The following is an 18,975-nucleotide window of genomic DNA, read 5'->3' on the forward strand; positions in this document are numbered from 1 at the left end:
ATTACTAATATTGTAATTGAGTATTGAAATATTTATTCGATGACGTCAATATTATGTCATCATTTGGCCTATTCATTTGTAAAGAAAAATTCTCTATTCTCTATTTGTAATTGTAGTATTCGATATTTGGAAAAAACAAGGGGGAAGTGGTTGGCAGTTGATAGAACCAGTTGATGGTTTTCATACTAACCAGGTAAAGGAAAAAAAGACTTGAAGTTACGGACGAAAAAAGTGAAAGATTTTCACAGTATTCAAAGATTGAGCTTCAAATATTAAACAATATTTAAGCTCATAAGAGATGAAAGATTGGGCTGCAAATATTGAAAAGGTCCATCTCAGTAGTCAAATTGAGTTTAAAGCATTATTTTTGAGCATTATTTCAGCTTTATTAACCTTTAAAATCTATATCCAGGTTGCTCAAGCTTTAACAGCTCAAGTTTTATGGGACAACATGTTGAAGAACCATGCTGATTTTCTCGGACCTGTTAATCCTTTTAATGACAAGATTACCCAGATATTTGGAAATCAAACTAGATTATCCAGTAACTAGTAAGTCTAATGTCAAATAAGAGCCTACCTCAAAATAGTAATATTTGAATTTTAGAAATCGGATTCTGTTTTTAGAATATCTTTGTATAATGTATGTATTTATTAACGCTATCACAAGTTGTTATTCCTTTAATAATATTTGAAAGTTGTTATTTATGATTATAATTCTATTTCTAGTTTTTGAAAAAAATTTGTATTATGGTTCATTTATGTACGTAAAACTTTCATTCCTTTACCATTCAAATACGTTTTTGGTTTAGTATTGGAAATATTGTAGTTCAAAACCACTGTAGAAATCGTTTGATAACCACAAAGTGCTTTTGCGAAGAAATTTGCTTTGATTAATCTGTGCATTAATCCAATTTGATGTCTTGTAAAATAATACATTATAAGTTGCTAAAATAATTTAATATTTTACATTTATACACAACACAATAACGATATCTGTATATTTACACAACTATGTATAAATTACAGGATTGCAAAATTGAACACAACTTGATGTGATATTATTTTCACATTCATATAACCAATAACTAATGTGACATTCATCATCTTATTTACATACGTTACGATTTTGATCTCATTTTCACATATTTAATTTACTTTGTGTCACCTTTGCACATATATAATGAAATATTCTGTAAAGTGTTTTAGCAATGTTACAAATGAATTATACATGCATAAATTGAAAAACCATATAGTATATTTTTATGGAATTAAGTGTGACGCCACATCCACAAAAGTATAAATAATACTGAGTGTGACATTACATAACATAAACATAAACCACAATGTAGGGTGTTACTAGATCCACAAAAAGGTAACGTGCGTGACGCTACATAAATATAAACGTCTATTGGGTGTGACGATTCATCTAGATAATACACACATTCACATAAATGGGAACAAGATTTTTGCGTGATGCTACCCCGTTAGGCGTGACGCTACTCTACGTAAACAAGAATAAGTTTTATGTGACGCTAATAATATCCATATTTGCCAGAAAAATAAGTACACTCCACAAATAAATGCATTGGCCACTATTTGCCAAGATGGAGAGTGATCATACATATATTCAAAAACAATTTCGATTAACACCTTAATGTAATTCATACGAGGTTACCATGCCTGATGACAGTTTCCTATGAATAGGCGTAATGATATGTGATCGTTCATTCACATCTAGGATGAAATGAACAAAATACTACTCTGCATTCCGAAATGAGAGTCTAAATAACATTTTTAGGTACATCTAACATTCACAGAAATAAGAATTACATTTACAAACGTTTCCACAAATCCACTTATTTATGTAGTTGCCCTGAAGGGTGAATTTTTACTGAAGCGGCTATTTCTAGGTATACACGCCGTCTATTCTAAACTTCTAAATCAGAGTAGATATTCCTTTGCCTTGATAGCAGGATGTGACACAAGCTTTAAGCACTAACCAATGATTACCTAGAGCGGTAAACACTTAAACTTTCCTAACTGTCAATTCCATACATAGTTTATACACTGAAGTTATCTGTATATATACTTAAGTTATCTGTTTATGCGTTATCGTTAGCTGTTTATGCACTTACGTTATCTGTTTATGCACTTAAGTTATCTCTTTTCTCAACACTTAAGTATAATTTATACAATTCATTCTTTAAAAGAATGTTTTCTCGATGAAAGTTGTTTGTTGAGGCACGATGTTGTGCTCCTCCCTAAGTTCTTCCGTCGGGAAGAAGGCTGGAGTTTCTTCTTTGTATTCAATGAATTTGAAGTATTTGCCAATAGCCACTGCCGGAATCCAAAGTACAGAACTCAGTATAAGACAGACTGCACATAACTGACACCATCCTGGCCAAGGGCGTGATTCGACGATACCCTGGAGAAAAAAAAATATGAATAGAGTCTATACATTCACGAATACGACTGTTTCATTTTTGGACAAATACAAGAGTACATGTATATGTATTTGCAAAAAAAAAACGTTTATCTGTAAGAGACTATTCTCTATTGGAAAAATATAGCATAATCTGATTTCCAAAGAAGAGAACAAATATATACAAACCAAATCTGAATTCCAAGTTTCGTAGTTGATACCGTTTGAAAATATCTCAATTAAACTAGCTGTAAATATCACAACCATAGCAACTGGTGCCATATATCTCCAAGCAAACAGGAAAAAATAAGATGGTCGTGTACCCAACATAAGCTCTATGTCCTCGCTTAGTCTGAAACCAGAATGATACATTAACTACTTTTTGATTCTCAGCTTATAGTACCTGTTTCTATTAATCCAAAATTTCGGAGCAGGATTATGATTGTTCTACTGTTCATTAAGTAACATAACAGTGCCGTCAATGGCTATACAAAGTAACGATGATAAACATCCATAACCATCATTGTTTCAAATAAACAGTATTACCTTTTCCCGATCGGCCTACTGAAGACATGTTGTGTGCCGTGAGGATAGTTTTGCAAGATATATACCAACGAGGGAAATTTAATCACTTACTGTTGTAAACCATACACGTATGATATAGATACACATTCCATAAAAGCTATTATCAATAATGGTATATTAGCTGAGAATGAATCAAATAATGAGAAAACATATGGTCCTGTGTTGGTAGCAAAACATAATGCGACTATCAGTGAGAAAAAGCACACGACACCTGTAAATGAAAAACACTGTAAGTTAATTGGGATATTTCAGGGTGGATTTTGATGGCTTATTGACCAAATTAATTGTTTACTTATTTAGCATCTGTGCGTTTCAGTCACATTCAAAGGGTTTTTTTCGATGTATTTTTATCATGAATATCCTTTACGATAAGTAGTAGAGGCCACCAAAACCGAACAAAAATTTACTAAAATGAGATTGGTGATATTGTGCTAAGAGCATCCTTGCATTCTGTTTATATTTCAGTTAGTTCCATAAACTTTATTAGTTATTAGTCGTAGAAAAACCAGAAATATGTTTCACTTAGAAAGATAATAACAACGCCCCAAATCAAATTGCTATCAATCACTTTGCGACTCAATCTATCTTTCTATTGGATTGTTTCTTTACGTGGACAGACTACAGAGTATCAGGAGAAAACACGATGTTTGATAATTGATTCATTCCTTTAGGGAATATAAGGTGACAATACTTTGTTATTGAATCATAAAAATCAATATATCACACGTACCACAAACAATTTCTTTACGAACATGTCGAAATAATATCATATCATAGATAGAGGTTAGAGCTCCTTCTAGAGTACCAAACATACTGTCCAAACCCAGAGTGAATAACATCAGAAAAAACAGTACAGCCCATAATGGAGCTACTGGAAATTGGTTTATAGCTTCAGTAAATGCTATAAAGGCTAATCCAGTGCCGGAAGCCGACTGTAATATAAGAAAGAGACGATCGTGTGTTATGATAGAAGGATTATAGAAGGTTACATCTGACTATTAATTATAAAGATCAATATTGTAATTATGTACTTACTATGATATAATTTAGGGATAACAGAAATTCGTCTCCCTCCCACTCAATATATTTCGCAATGGTGTAATAAGGATTACTCTGGTAGGAGAAGATTATTGGCTGTCGAAACTTATCATTCTGGATAGATGTACTGTATTTCAAAGCAGTGACAAATATGGTATAAATGGCTGTAAATTTTTGTTTGTAATTTTTAGACTTGTACGTTGTACATGATAGGTAACATTGCCAAGTTATTCAGGCATTTGATTTAAGTCCTACATTTTTAGGAAGATAGCTTACCAGGCAAGGAAACATACACCCACTTCCAGCTGTCAGAAATGATAACAAAGACTTTAGTGGCTTAATAATGAATTTTCAAACAATCTTAAAAACATTTATAAGTCAAATCAAAACCTCAAAAATGGTTCATCAAATTATCAACAAATTCTTACATGAATAAGGTATCATCGACGTACACACAAGGGAAATAACTCTAAAACCGTTCATCCAATTATTACCAATTTCAAACTTAACCGAGATCTCAATATATAGATCCATAACAAGTTCCTGCACGATCGGATAAAAACTGTGGTCTCTATCGTGCATACGAACCAAATTTGAATAAGTAGACGGAGATAACCCAGATAAAAACTAGGGTCGATCGTGTCTACTAGAAATGTGAACGGACCGATCGACGGACGGGCGGACAGGGCGACGGCAATATACGTCCACATTTCCATGTGGGCGAATAAAAGGCGTGTATCTTAATAGTTTTCTACAGTCACTTGCGTTATAGCGATTCGTCAAACTTTTGGACCTTCCTCAAACTCATTTGTCTATTTCGAGAAAGCTTTTATGGAAATATATGACATTGGTGAATGGTGAAAGTCATCATTATGACCCCTTATCAAATCCTATCTTAATGTTGTATATCTTGTTATTATACTAATGGGTGTTGAGTGTTGAATAACAATTACAGACCAGAAATAACGCCTTATATTATGAAACGACAGCAGTTTATGCAAGAGATTATGCAATACCAGCAATCCAGAATTATTTTTTCAGAATAAAAACAATTTTTGAATCTTGAAATGAACATATCCAACATAGGTCATGAATTCAGTGTGTTCGATCTACCTGATTTGAGCACGCACGAGACAAATACGATAATGGAGATGGTCTGTCCAGTGATCGCTACAATAAGAAGGGAAGGTTACAAAGTTAAAGAATGACCTATAAGAAATCAATAAGAGTTATACAGATAGAATACTGTTTAATTACAACCCAGACTCTATTAGTAATAAATAATCATTTTATCAATACCCACCACATACCTCTTCCAATAACTTTTTAAAATCACAGATAACTGAAGAATTTAAACCGCCGTTTGTAGAATTACTCTGATTTTCCAGACATTTTTCATAGGCTAACGTAGTTTTAAATCCTGAAAGATAAAAAATTTGAAGTTTACTAACAACATCACTGTATAAAACGTTTGTCTGGTTATGGTAAATTATTCCTAAAGAGCTCAAAATCATATGGGATTCTATGACAATGTGACTGTTATGACCGTTTATCATAACAACTTTGCAAAATTAATTTTTGAATTATCCAGTACGCCCAATCGTTTTAATAATCGTTGTACTAGTAACTGGCGTGCTGGCAGACCATTTGTTTATTGGCGTGTCTGGTAGGTTATAACATGAAGCACGTTACAGGCATATTGCTTAGACTTGGACAAATAAGGGGAAAGACCTCAAAAAATTATTTTGATATCAAGCAGTTCGTGGTAATTCTTCAAGTAATCTCCAAGTGCTCTTAAGTCTATACTATAATCTGTATAATGTAATAAGAATGGCCATCTGAAGACTGTTTCTATACTTTTTATATTGATGAACTAATTAGACAGCCACGGGGAGAATGTTCTTAGCTATAAATATTCGTTATTTGCCTACTGACAGTTCAATTAAAAGCCCGTGTAACTGTTTATTTGACACTCAAGTGATATCAGTTAGTAACATTAACTTTACAATCTTTAGGCTCACAATCAATGAAGTTTTATGTACCATTCTGCTATATCTTATTAGCCAAATGAATGCGAACAACTTTGAACGGTAAAATGTGATAAAGATTAGTTACTACTGTTTGTGTATAGTTACTCCTGTTTGAGTATAGTTACTCCTGTTTGTGTATAGTTACTCCTGTTTGTATGGAATAATTTCTCTTTTACATAGTTTCGAGACCTACAATCTCAACGCATCATTAACAAAACATCTTTTCCTGACGATAATGAGAAGCAAAATCCTCTTTATCTGTGTCGTACAGACTTCAACTACAATATTCAAATTCATCAATTAAAGCACACCGAGGTGAGCTTCGTGTCATTTTACCAATCACAGACTAAAACTAATCTTTAAATGTACTTCTTGAAACCATCTTTAACAAAATACACTGTCAATTTGCCCCAGCGTTAAAAATTAAATCAAATTAAAGTGCGGGAAAAATCAATTCTTGACAATCATTGTAAGTAGAAGCTAAAATGTTGAACTGATCGAGAATCAAAGTGACTACAAAAGACTTGAGGATGATTCCAGATTTCAATTTCCTTAGGTAATAAAACCCAGAATTCAATCAGGAAATACTAGAAAAAAACATTGAGTAGGATTAAATAACTACAGAATAAAACCTGATTAAAATAACATCAATAGATACTATAACACTATCCGCTTTCTTGTATCAACGAATCCCTCAGCTCAAACCACTTTCTATTTCTAATGGAAGAATATTGTACATGGTAATTATTAACAATTTGTTCATAACCGGTACTCCTACAGAATAAACCTTCAAATTCCGGTCTGTCACTAAACCGGATGTAATTAAACTCTCTAACAAAAAACAACATAAACGTATATGCCGAAGTAAATGACGAACGAAACAAATTACGTTAACAATATTTCATACATTGGGCGTACATGAAAACCACTCTTCCTATTCCCCTTTATAGGTTATACGGAAATAAAAAAGACGGAGAGTGGTCAAATATATACATAGAAAATATACATACCTAATATGGAAAAAACAACCACTGCAGTGAAAATTGAAGTAAAGAAATCACACACCGTCACTAACAGTGTTTCTTTTAGAAAATTACTACGAACTGGGTTATAAGATGCTAAAGCTATAGACAACCAAATGCTAAACCAAAACTGTAAAATATCTGTGTTGCAGCATCTAACCAAACTGCAGGATCAAACAGCTTATTCCACTGAAAATTTGAATATAACACGTGGTTAATCATCACTATGTGGCTTATCGGTAGAAGTTAAATATATATGTATACCAAATAAATATCATTGCTAATGTGGACTTTCCTCTTAAAAACTGATATTATTTGACATTCATGTTTTGACAAACCGCATTCAAGGTGTTGATCCAAATTACTGTAAAGATCTCACTAGCTGGGTTCTTAAATGAAACACTTCAAGCAAAATAGACAGGAATGGCATGGAGCTGATCATCATCCTGTGCTTTGAAGTATTTCGATTAAATCATTGTCGTATGTCTGATCATTCTTGAAAAGTTTGGCTGATCAATTATCGAACAGTCGTCGTTATCATTTGATCAAATCATTATCCTGTGACTGATCATTATTGTACAGTTTTCGCTAGCATCTGAACGTATCACAATCGCGTGACTGATCCTCTTCGTAAGGTTTGAAGTTATCTTCTGATCAAATCATTATCGCGTGATTGATCATTATCGTACGATTTGATCTGATCAAATCATTATCGAGTGACTGATCATAATATAGCGTGTAAATTAGATTCATTATGGCAGACTTTTACCGTGAGGTTCATCTATACCATGTAGCTGATCTGTGCCTTGCTTGGAGGTAACAGTACAATTTGGCATAATAATAACCACGAGGTTACTGCTCTACCTTGGCTATCAGACAATTAAAGAAATTTATCATGTATGCCCCTAAGATGCATGTTGCTAAATTTGTATTTTCTAGCAGCTCCAGACAGATTTCTAACAACCAATTTTAGAACGTAAATAGATTCTGCTGTCCAGAACCAGTTGCTCGTCGTCTAGTTGACTTGACAACTAGCCTACCAATTACAACTAACAGATGTTTTTGTCATGAGATCTCATTATTTCAAGAAAATTAAAGACTCTTAGGCGATATCAACTTGATGAGAATGTAAAATTGTCAATATTGTTACATAATAAGTTACCAAAAATACATTCTTCTGTCCAAAAAAATGAGGAAAAACCCGAAAATCCTCAACAAAGACATATATACTTTATAACAGAGTTTTTGACATCGGTAATGCAATAATTCAAGCTAGTAGGAGACACTGTGGCAACTTTCCTTCTATTTATGTTTCAAGTTTCTTAACCGCCGCGTTTATTCAAATCATTTGTTGACTTTCGTCTTCAAAATCAATACTTGTGAATGGATATATATTCAATTCTGACCTATGGTATTTGAAATGGTAAGTGGAATAAGACAATAAGCGTAAAGGACCTACCTCTGGTACGAATAAATGTTCTATACCTTTCTCCATTCCACGTAGTGTAACACCACGAAAGAAGAAAACCACCAAAACGATGTAGGGAAACGTGGCTGTAACGTACACAACCTGAAAAAAGAAGGTCATATTCTATGTTCAATATATGAGTGTGATGCCTTTGTTTTTTGTTTTCACTGTGGATTTTGTACTGGAAAGCGAAATAAAGGCACTGGTTCGTTGGTAGAGATATTCTTTCGAATACACAACTAATTGTAGCTTGGCAATCGTCGCGAGCTTATAAAACTGACATGCTTGTTAAAAGTTTAAAACAGTAAATTGATAATAAAATAATATGATGTACTAACCAGCAAATGATGTGCTTGTCAGAAAGATAATCACCTCCGTCAATTTTTATATTTTTTCTGGGGCATTTTGTTTGAGATAAATTATTGCATGTCATTGATTGAGCAGCACTGCCACAAAACTAGCGTAAAATAACCAACGAAGACAATTTTTATCTGACAAATCAAAGGTTTCCAAGAGTTAAGAATGGTAGTCAAGATAAGTTTGACAAGTTGGCTCTTATCCAACTTTTAACTCTTAAAGTATTTTGTCTTTACATGCAAGACAAAGGTCATTTTCCGGAGTAGTTTCTATATGCGAACAGTCTAGTCACGCTATATCGAATATACCAAGGTTCAATTTAGATTGAAAAAATTGGATAAGCAATTTATCACATGAGTTTTGGCTGATCAAGTTAAATTTTGATTTTAATTTCATAACAATTCGGTAGCAATTTAAAATATTCCACTTTTTTGATTGATCTTGCCAATGACAATAGTTTCTTAAGGTTATAGAGGCCTTCGAGATTTACCGTATATTTTTAGCTTTGGCAGTAAATTCTCGCGAAAATTGTTCATTTATATTTGATTCGCTGATCTTTGCGCTAAATGTTAATTTTGGCTAATCAAATGAAATATTGGATGATAAAAGGTATCATTTTATTTCGCAAAATAAAATGCCATAGCGCTTAAATTTAAACTTGGAAAAAATATAAACTTGCTTATTCCAAACAGATGAAATACGAAATTTTAGCTTTTGGTATAGTCTTTTTTATTTCAAACGCATTCCCCTTTTTCTTTTACTAATTAAAAAAACGTAGTAGAGTCAGTGGTTGCAAAATATGGTTCTATCATTTGTTAATCATTTTAATAAGGATACCTTAACTTTCTAAAGAGCTGCACTCGTTGCTTAAAACCTTACGTCCGTACATGTTCTTTGATATGTATGGCTGTTTTTACGCCAATTTCAATTTAACTAATAGAATGAAATCTAGCATGTAAAACGTTTCCCATTAAATAGCTAGTTAATGGATTGTTTACTGTCTGGTGCTCAACGAATAAGTCAATGAAACTATTTCAAATTTTGATTTTTTTTTATTATGTCCGAAACAGGAAAGAACTCTGACACAGGATGGTGAAAATCAGGTTTTAAACGATGACACCTAACAACAGTCTGTCTGATTCATGAGTATGTGACGCTTACTGTCTCTAAAATGATGCATCTTGTCAGTGGAAGTGGTTGAGCAAGCAGATAATACATACACTTTTCAAACTCCAAGGAAAACATTATGACAATGGTCGAATTATCATTTCTTTTTCTTAATAGATTGACTTTTTGTTGGCGGTCTTGAGAATATCTGGCGAATTCATATAATTCTTCATAGAAAAAATAGGGCTTGAGTCAACATTCATATAGTAATATTAAAACTGGCTAAAAGTGATAAAAATGCCAATAACCAGTCTTCATATCTAGCACAAAATAAGTGTTTGTTCTACCACAAAAATGGCACTATCTTTAGGTATTGCCTTGGAAATGAAACTCTTAAAATGATGTAGAAATTTATGTCAAAGCAGTTACGGTAAAAAGATTCATGATAAAATTTGTATTATTTTGCAAACGTTTATAGCGGATATTTTTCTTCTCTTAAGCCCAAATATGCATCGACCGATCAATGCTTTTTCTTGTATTAAGAATATATGCCGGTTTACTTATGGGAGATTGAATGTACTTGTAATTATCTATCTACACATAACATTAGAGCCTCTTACTCTGGGTATTAATACGGTTACATCAGCCAATATAATAAATATAAGCTATATTAATGTAAGCTATATATGGAAGGTAAGGCTGAAAGTTAACAGCTTATTATGAGACGTGAATCCATTAGGATAAATATAGTATAATGGATACGTCCAATAAGGCTATACAAGTCAGTCGCCATCTTGCCTTTGTCACAGTCCTTAAAACAAAAAAGCGAGTAAACTCAAATCATTTATATCAAGCTCGTAAAATTGGACAATTGGACAACCAAGTCAATAACTGTCTGCTGAGTTATTGGTTTCTATAGGTTTGAATCCTTAGATCCTTAGAAAGCGTCGACCCCAAACCATTTCACTAACCAGCAGTCTAAATAAAATGGCCAAACATTCGTTCCGTTTTTTTATTTCTAATATAACCACTCCAGAAAGGGTCTAACTAACGACAACCCTCTTGAACGTCCGTCAAAATGTTAATTATAATGTTCAATATGACCATAACTGAAATGGCTACATTAAAAATAAAAGCTAATAAAAAAACGGAAAAAGTGTGGTTTAATTTTAATTAAGCTGCCATGGCAGAAGACTCACTTACTTTCCCTGAAGATTTGATGCCTTTAATCATACATAAATAGACTATTATCCATGCACCAATTAAACCAACCACAATCTTCCAGTTGAGATACGGTGTCGATTCAACTGAGTCAGCAGTCTGCAGAGTATCTCGATACCAGAAATAACTCGGAGGGCTGCTTTTCTTACAAAATAAGATTAATATAACTAATTAGATAAGCTAAAATTAAATACATTAGTCTGTACAGATTAAGTGTGTTATAAAGATAACTGTGGCGTGGCATTTTTATTCATGTTAATAATTTATGTTTGAGAACGAGCAAACAGAAAGCTAAGCCTGGAGCTCTGTTATCTACATCAGTATGCTTCTGTGAAAAATCAAAGCATATGCATGTACTTTAAAATGAGTGGGCCTTTTTTCATCTATTCAAAATCCAAAGACTGGACAGTCCTTGCGATTTTGGGACGATACCACACATAAAATAACCATTTTGTAATATCATGCAATCATAGACATCAGAAGAGGATAATTTAGGAGAATCAGACTCTTTGTAGACCATTGAGAGTATTCATGTACTTGAAAGCACTAATCTTTTAGCCAATATGACAGATCCTGCTAGTGTCAGACTCATAATAGATCAGACTCATCATTAAGCAGGTGTCAATGGTCCTTGAAGGTATTACTGGAGAATAACCAGTCATCGGATTCTGTCTCATTGCTATAGATAGTCGGAACGTTTATGAAACATCTTACCTCACACTCTGGTACAATGATATAGGAATCATTTATGCCGAGATCATGTGGACAGCTTGCCCATGGTAAGGGACTTTGGAAACTTTGTACAAGATACACTAAACACCAGGCCATGATGGTATTATAATACAGAGCTACGTTGAATGAAACAATAGATGATGCAATTCCTATTCCTCCTAAATATGGCGACACCTGATTCCAGGCACCATAAGCACCTTTTCTAAGTCTTTGGCCAATAGCCAATTCCAGGTAAAATAACGGAATTCCTTCCACTGCCAACATAACTGCATAGGGAATTAAAAAAGCACCTGAAAATAAAAAAAAAATAATAAAAATCCCTTGAAAATTAATACTTATTCATTTTTATAATAAATACACTGGTCAAGATACATTTTCCTAACAGGATTCATTTAGATTATTTTAAAGTTTCTATTCTATTTCTATACACGACCTTTTAGGATGCATATTTATTTAATTATAATGTCTAGTCTACTTATATACATTTTAGAGTACAAATGCCTTGTTTGCACCAGTACAAACACATAAAAAATCTCTAATATTATACCAGAAATCAAACGGAATTATTTAGGATGTATAGTCTATGGTAGATTGAGATGAGGTTATCATTGGAAGAGCAGATGCGAACTGTCATATATATCATTTTATATTATATATATTCAGTCATTGACCTTTTCCGAGATTTAAAATATCTATGGATATTATCTATGTTAAATAAAAATCATGACATATCCGACTGTCCAAATATTTATCATACATGCTTGGAGTCTTTCTCCTTCTAGGACTAATGATTGATATTTATGTGTTTCTACAACAACACTGAAAAAAGTTATAGGATTTAGCTTTGCCATTAGTGTCGTTTCCACAACAAGTCGCTACCAATTAATTAAATCATTGCCTTTAGGCAAAGTCAACGACCAGAGTATTTAATTGTCAGCAAGTATGGCAATATTCTCTTTTACCCTCAGCTACATTGGTTCAATTACCCTTAAATATTTACATGCTAATCATTATCATTTACACTCAGGTGATGGAATCACGCTGTATCAATGACGCAAATCCTAACGGATCCCTAACAGCTTTCCACAAGGTATTGTGAGAAAAAAGGCCACGCCATTCAGTTTATGTGTAGATCACAACGATGTTTACAGTATAAATGTCTCCCTTTGATGACATGTTTAGTAACCTTGTTAGTAAATCAGACGATGCACAGATCAATACTGTTCGAGTTGTGGATTTAAAAACCGGTTATAATCAAATCAATAGGAGACCTCCACCCCCTTTTCTTTAGTCCACTTCGCCACCTTTAACAGTATTAATGAATATATGAATAAGGTAACAGCCTGGGAACAACTGATCTGTGATAATATCTGCACTCATTGGAGGCTCCAAAGTGTGTACCAAGGGGGCCATGACCTCCTCCAAAATTCCCCCAAAAAGGAAGAAAATGGAGAAAAATTAAAAGGCAAAATGGAAGAAGGAAAATTTTGTTTATTTGATAGAGGAAGAAAGCCTCTGAAATGCATAGAATAATGATTTGAGCCCTTTATTTTCAAAAACATTTTGGAGTGGCCCTTCCAATACAAAATATAAATGAAATACATCGATTATGACATTAATTTCTATCGCTACCAGAGGTTTATGTTAACCGATGAAAAGAATTGGAGGAGAAACGCCGTAAACGTAGTTTATACAAGAATAATACACATAATTACCCCCAATTCAATTACAAATTTCAAGTCGTGACTATTTTGGATTTCTTGTTCTTTAATCAAGAAGTAAAGATCATTAAAATGCCACCAACATGTGATTATGTATTGAGTGGTATTGAGTAGATCGAAGATCATCAATATTGAGAGCCGATGATGCGATGATCAACAGTAGATCATATTACTTGACACGTAACGAATGTCATATATTACGCTGTTGTTGGCAGTATATTTAGAGATAATGAAGACTGACTGATAGTCTAGAGATATTGTATATCTAAAGTATTATGTAACAACTTATTCAGACTGGAAGCCTGTACATCTTGATCACAGTAACATAATCTGTCTATCTTATAACACAATGTACTTGTGTATATTTTGATAAAATTTCTTTATATTTCATACTGTTTTGTTCCAAATAAAATAAACAGTTATTATTATCGTATTATTATTATTACTATTATCATTATTACTATTATCATTATTATTACTATTATCATTATTACTATTATTATTATTATTACTATTATCATTATTACTACTATCATTATTATTATTATCATTAATTTTATTATTATTATCATTAATTTTATTATCAGTATCATTATTACTATTATTATTATTATCATTAATTTTATTATTATTATCATTATTATTATCATTAATATTATTATTATGATCATTATCATTATTACTATTATTATTACTATTATCATTATTATTATTATTACTATTATCATTATTATTACTATTATCATTATTATTACTATTATCATTATTATTACTTTCATTTCAGAAAATGATATATGATTACGCTCCACTACTACTATTATTTTTAAGAATGATATATCGGAACCCTGACATTTGTTAGTATTTAGTCATGCTTATTTTGTTTTCCACTGCTAGTGCTATTTCAAATCACTTCCTAATTGTTAAATTTGATATTTAAACACAAGAGATAACATTTGACATTTAGCAATTAATGTAGTTAAGCTTACTCAGGTTCGTTATAATTATATTATATCTAAAAAAGGAATATGATCTCAAAAACATCAAAATTGTCAGAAAATTGCAAAATGTATTCACCATTTAATAACATTTTAATATGATCTCATGTGTTGCAAGTTCCAATTATAACTGAATTTAGACAGCAATCACGATCTGAAAATATATCATGTACACACGATCTGATATTAACTGCATTTAATATAGTTGGACATTATACAGTTGTCAATTATTGAATATTGTGTCAGTCAAGGAATGTAAACCCGAGGCTTGTCTTTCTCGATTTAATCATCCTTATCCTCGATACCCAATCTAATATCAGCGGTAGATAATTATGTTTTAACGTAATATTCTTACAATACCATCTCAGTATCAATACAGACCAGACACACTGTAAGGGAAACTTCTCAGGGAATGAGTATAATTAAGAGTGTAGCAATGATAATAGGATTGCGTTCCAACCATTATTCCAATATCCAATTCCATTAACGTTAAGAAAATCAAGGACGATTATGGCAGGGACAACAGTAGGGCGACATAGAAAGTAAACTAAAATAAATCTAATTTGTAGTTGAGCAAGAAAAAGGAAGTTCTACCCAGATTTAGAAAGTGTGGATCACTCTGTTGCTAATCAAATGAATGTAAATGTTCATCTTCCAAGGGAGATAATTTTAATTTGAAAATGCATTTCTATTAACAATACCATACAATAAAATTGCAACACAATGGCTGAATTAAAAATGCAACAACTCCAGGCGGAGGCGTCATAATCGTAAGGAATCTTATGGAGCGTCTGAGAGGGTTCTCTCGAGAATTTTTGCAAAATTGAAATGATTTGGTGCATCCTGACAAAAATTTCTAATTTGTTCAAATAGAAGTTGGGGAATAACTGGGGTGCAAATCGTTATTCTATCTGGCCAAAAGAACCAAACCCCCAACCCAGTTCAGTGATTCCAAAAGCTCTTGTTCATTAAATTCATAAAACACTTCTTAAAACAAAACTATGAATCAACGACCAACCTATTCGTACTAAACATTGCTCTTTTCGAAATCTCAAAGGGATAATAATGGCTCTTTACTGTTTATGAATGTATAACAATATAATTATTCAGTTTATTTTATATTAATCATTCAGTAGTTTCCTGGATAAAACAGGAAAAAGCTTCGTTGATTGAGGTAAACAAACACATGTAATTAAGTTTGTAGTGGTATAATCATGAAAGAAGGTAGATTGGTTGAAAAGCTTCAAAGTGGTAGACTGATATATAGGTTTGTTTATACGATGACAAAAGCGGAAATTACGTTTCCACAAATGTTTTGGAAACAAATTGCATCACAGCTGGCTGTGAAATGGGAAAAGGGTTATTTTTCAATATGTTGATTTATGTCTTATTTTCACTAAAAATCTAGTTATAATGAGTCGAGTCAGATATCCGCCTTTTGTAGCATTGTTGTCAGAAGAAAGAAAAAGCCCAAATTTATTTTAAGTATTATAAACAGATCTTTCGTTATTCACTTTCTGTTCAGAGATTAGTAGATCAGTTGCAGGTAACCAATCCTCAGATCTAATGCACTGAAGTCATTAGACTCGTTACTATCCAAAAAATGGATTGCCCCCAATTTTACACTTATTTAGGTTTGATGGTACACGAGAAAAGTTAAAAAGGTTTTACATTGCACTGATCGGCTCCGTAAGAGGATTGTGAATCCTGCATCGTAGTGCATTATCAGAGGCATTTGAGTAGGACAATGGTCAGTTTCGTCCAGACAATGCACCAAATTAGATCCGGAATATTGTTCAATTTAACCGTCTTTTACTTTCCATTTCAACTATCTGAACATTTATGGGTAAAAGTGAAGTAACTTTTAGACAAACATTGGGATCCATCAGAGCATACCAGAAACGACTCACTGAACCAAAGGCGATAAAGAAAAACAAGAAAGCCATCTATAGATAGCATTTTGCCTTGCATGGTGGATGCTGTAAAATAAATCGATATTCTATTTTTGAACTATGCTATTAAATTTTTATTCTGTTTTTCCTATGAATATCGCTATTTAGTTTCATTGTTATAAGATAAAAGGGAAATAGGTTGAACATTTATAGATAACAAATAAAAAGCTTTGTTTTATCGTTTCAAATGCTTCTAGCCCTTTCAACAAATTATAACCATATTAAAACAATAATACTAATGGCATGACTATTGATTTTTTCGATGACTTAAAGAAATAATAACGCAACTCCAATTGTGATTTCCATCTTAGAAAAATCTTCAGATAATAACTGAACTATAAAATGATTGCTTTCTAGTTACAGCTCGTCACCATAAGGAATAGTCCATAGAATGCAACCCATAATTTTTAGATGCCTTATGTTCAGAATAAAAGTTGGAAATTTATCACAAGAAAATAGATCTAGTTACATAAGAATTTGAAATGACTAGATCTATAAGCTAACAATAATAGAAGAGTCTCAGGAAAGCAAACAAGTGTTGCCTGAAATATTTTGTTTTCAATTAATATATAAATCTAAATAATAAATATACAAACACCTGTTTCGAAGTATAATTTCAACAATGCAATGTTTCATTAAATTTTTATTCATGCAATAAAGCATAAATTACCATGTAAATTTTCAAAAAAACATGTAATTGGTTTTTTGAATATTTAGAGTATATCATATATTTGTATGATAAACCTTCACTATATATGATATCGAGAAGCCTGAAAACGCAACAAATAGTAACTGCCGAAGTTGATTGTTTAGAACATCCAAGATAAGCTGCAATGGCATAAATCGAACTACTTCAGCAGTGATGTCAAAAAAGTGTATTCTTTACTTGCATTGCACATAATCATGCTTTCATAAGCGTTCAACCATTGTTCATTAGCAAAAAATCAGGTGGGGGTGTAAAACTTGAATGACAAGTAGGCAAGCTGACGCCAAAAGACAGACTGCAATATCATAGGTAAATATAGACAATTTCAAGATAAAGATCGTGTATGAATACCTGGTGTAGTCTATTTTCAAATCATCGGCGTAGTATGCCATGGGTATTTGAAAATTTTGCTTTAAAAAACAGAAGCAGAAAGAATGGGATGGGGTATTAGATTAAGGTGATTGAACCCAATTTAGTGATGAAAATACCATACCGCATTAATGCATCGTGGTTTTATGTTGTTTTACGATTTATAAAACAAAGCTATTTTAAAACATGCCCAGATTTTTTTTTTTATCAGAAGATAAATTTTTATTTGGTTGGCAATAGAGGTTCCGTCCGGGGAAGAGCATAGCATACCCTGCCTCGCTCGCACCACCCGCCACAGTGCTATTATTAGCCTACATTGAACCAAGTCTATGACTCAAAAGCTCAAGCTAATAGCTTGACATTGGGGAACAAACTTGCCCACCAGTAGATTCATCGTCCTATTGGTATGTAATAAATATGTCAGCTTACCACCGCCATTTTTCTGTGTTAAATATGGGAATCTCCAAACATTTCCTAATCCCACAGCATAGCCCACTAATGATAGAATAAATTGTGCTCGATTATCCCAAGTTTCTCTTTGTTCAGCACCTTCACCAGTATGTCGACTGATCTTTTTATCCAAATCAATCCTCAAAAGATTAGCTGTTGATGCACCAGGACCAATGTCCATCGTACTACCATAAGATCCGGGTGGCGAAGCTGCTAAGGATTCCACGTCCGTGATCAGTTCTCCATTTTGATTTGGAATTGGTAGTCTCTCCATTTCCATGCCATCTGGTCTTTTGATGGGAACAGTTTCACTGGTGTCTTTAGGAGTTGACATGATATAAATCTGATATAATTCCTTGTGCAGATTTGTTCAATTTTGGAGATTTTCACAACATTTTACACGAACTCTTTCGGTTGAAAAAGTCATTAAATAAGTTGTCACGAAGTAATTAAGTAAGTTTCCGCTGTCCTTTTGAATAGCAATTAATCTAACTTTATAGACCTATCATCGTTTCACAAAAGTATCACAAAGTACTAAAAACTAGCATATAATTTGAGTTTGATTATAGGCTATCGTGATACTGGTGTTGAACACGAAGTTCCAGTAATTCGCCTCACATTGAATCCTCTATCAATCAATAATACCTTATAGCTTCAACTCCACTATAAATAGACAATTCATATAAATCTCCTTATCGTCACATTGTTTACGGAAAAAATCAGCAAATTTCTACCTGCTTTCCGTTCTATGATAATTAAACGTGGATTTTATTATCTTTTATTTATTGTCTCCATCACTC

General features: G+C 32.7%; 2 protein-coding genes across 2 annotated transcripts in view; one reads left to right on the top strand and one right to left on the bottom strand.

The window, feature by feature from the left end:
* Nucleotides 1–733, top strand: part of LOTGIDRAFT_164760 (hypothetical protein) — a gene marked incomplete at both ends in the record, with an annotated part of 9,194 nt that extends 8,461 nt beyond the window's left edge. Inside the window, 3 exons of the mRNA XM_009061283.1 lie at nt 117–193; nt 413–549; nt 727–733. Of these exons, the coding sequence (XP_009059531.1) occupies nt 117–193; nt 413–549; nt 727–733 (221 nt within the window). The remainder of the gene's footprint in view (nt 1–116; nt 194–412; nt 550–726) is intronic.
* Nucleotides 734–3,054: 2,321 nt separating this feature from the next.
* LOTGIDRAFT_164761 (hypothetical protein) lies at nt 3,055–18,356 on the bottom strand (the record flags this gene model as incomplete). Its single annotated transcript, XM_009061284.1, has 9 exons — nt 3,055–3,218; nt 3,822–3,939; nt 5,356–5,357; nt 7,086–7,216; nt 7,258–7,286; nt 8,557–8,667; nt 11,233–11,394; nt 11,965–12,272; nt 18,155–18,356. The coding sequence occupies 9 exons, from the start codon at nt 18,354–18,356 to the stop codon at nt 3,055–3,057; spliced, it is 1,227 nt and encodes a 408-aa protein (XP_009059532.1).
* Nucleotides 18,357–18,975: the final 619 nt, after the last annotated feature.

Source organism: Lottia gigantea (genome assembly GCF_000327385.1).
Source record: "Lottia gigantea unplaced genomic scaffold LOTGIsca_47, whole genome shotgun sequence".
Classification (NCBI taxonomy): Eukaryota; Metazoa; Mollusca; class Gastropoda; family Lottiidae; genus Lottia; species Lottia gigantea.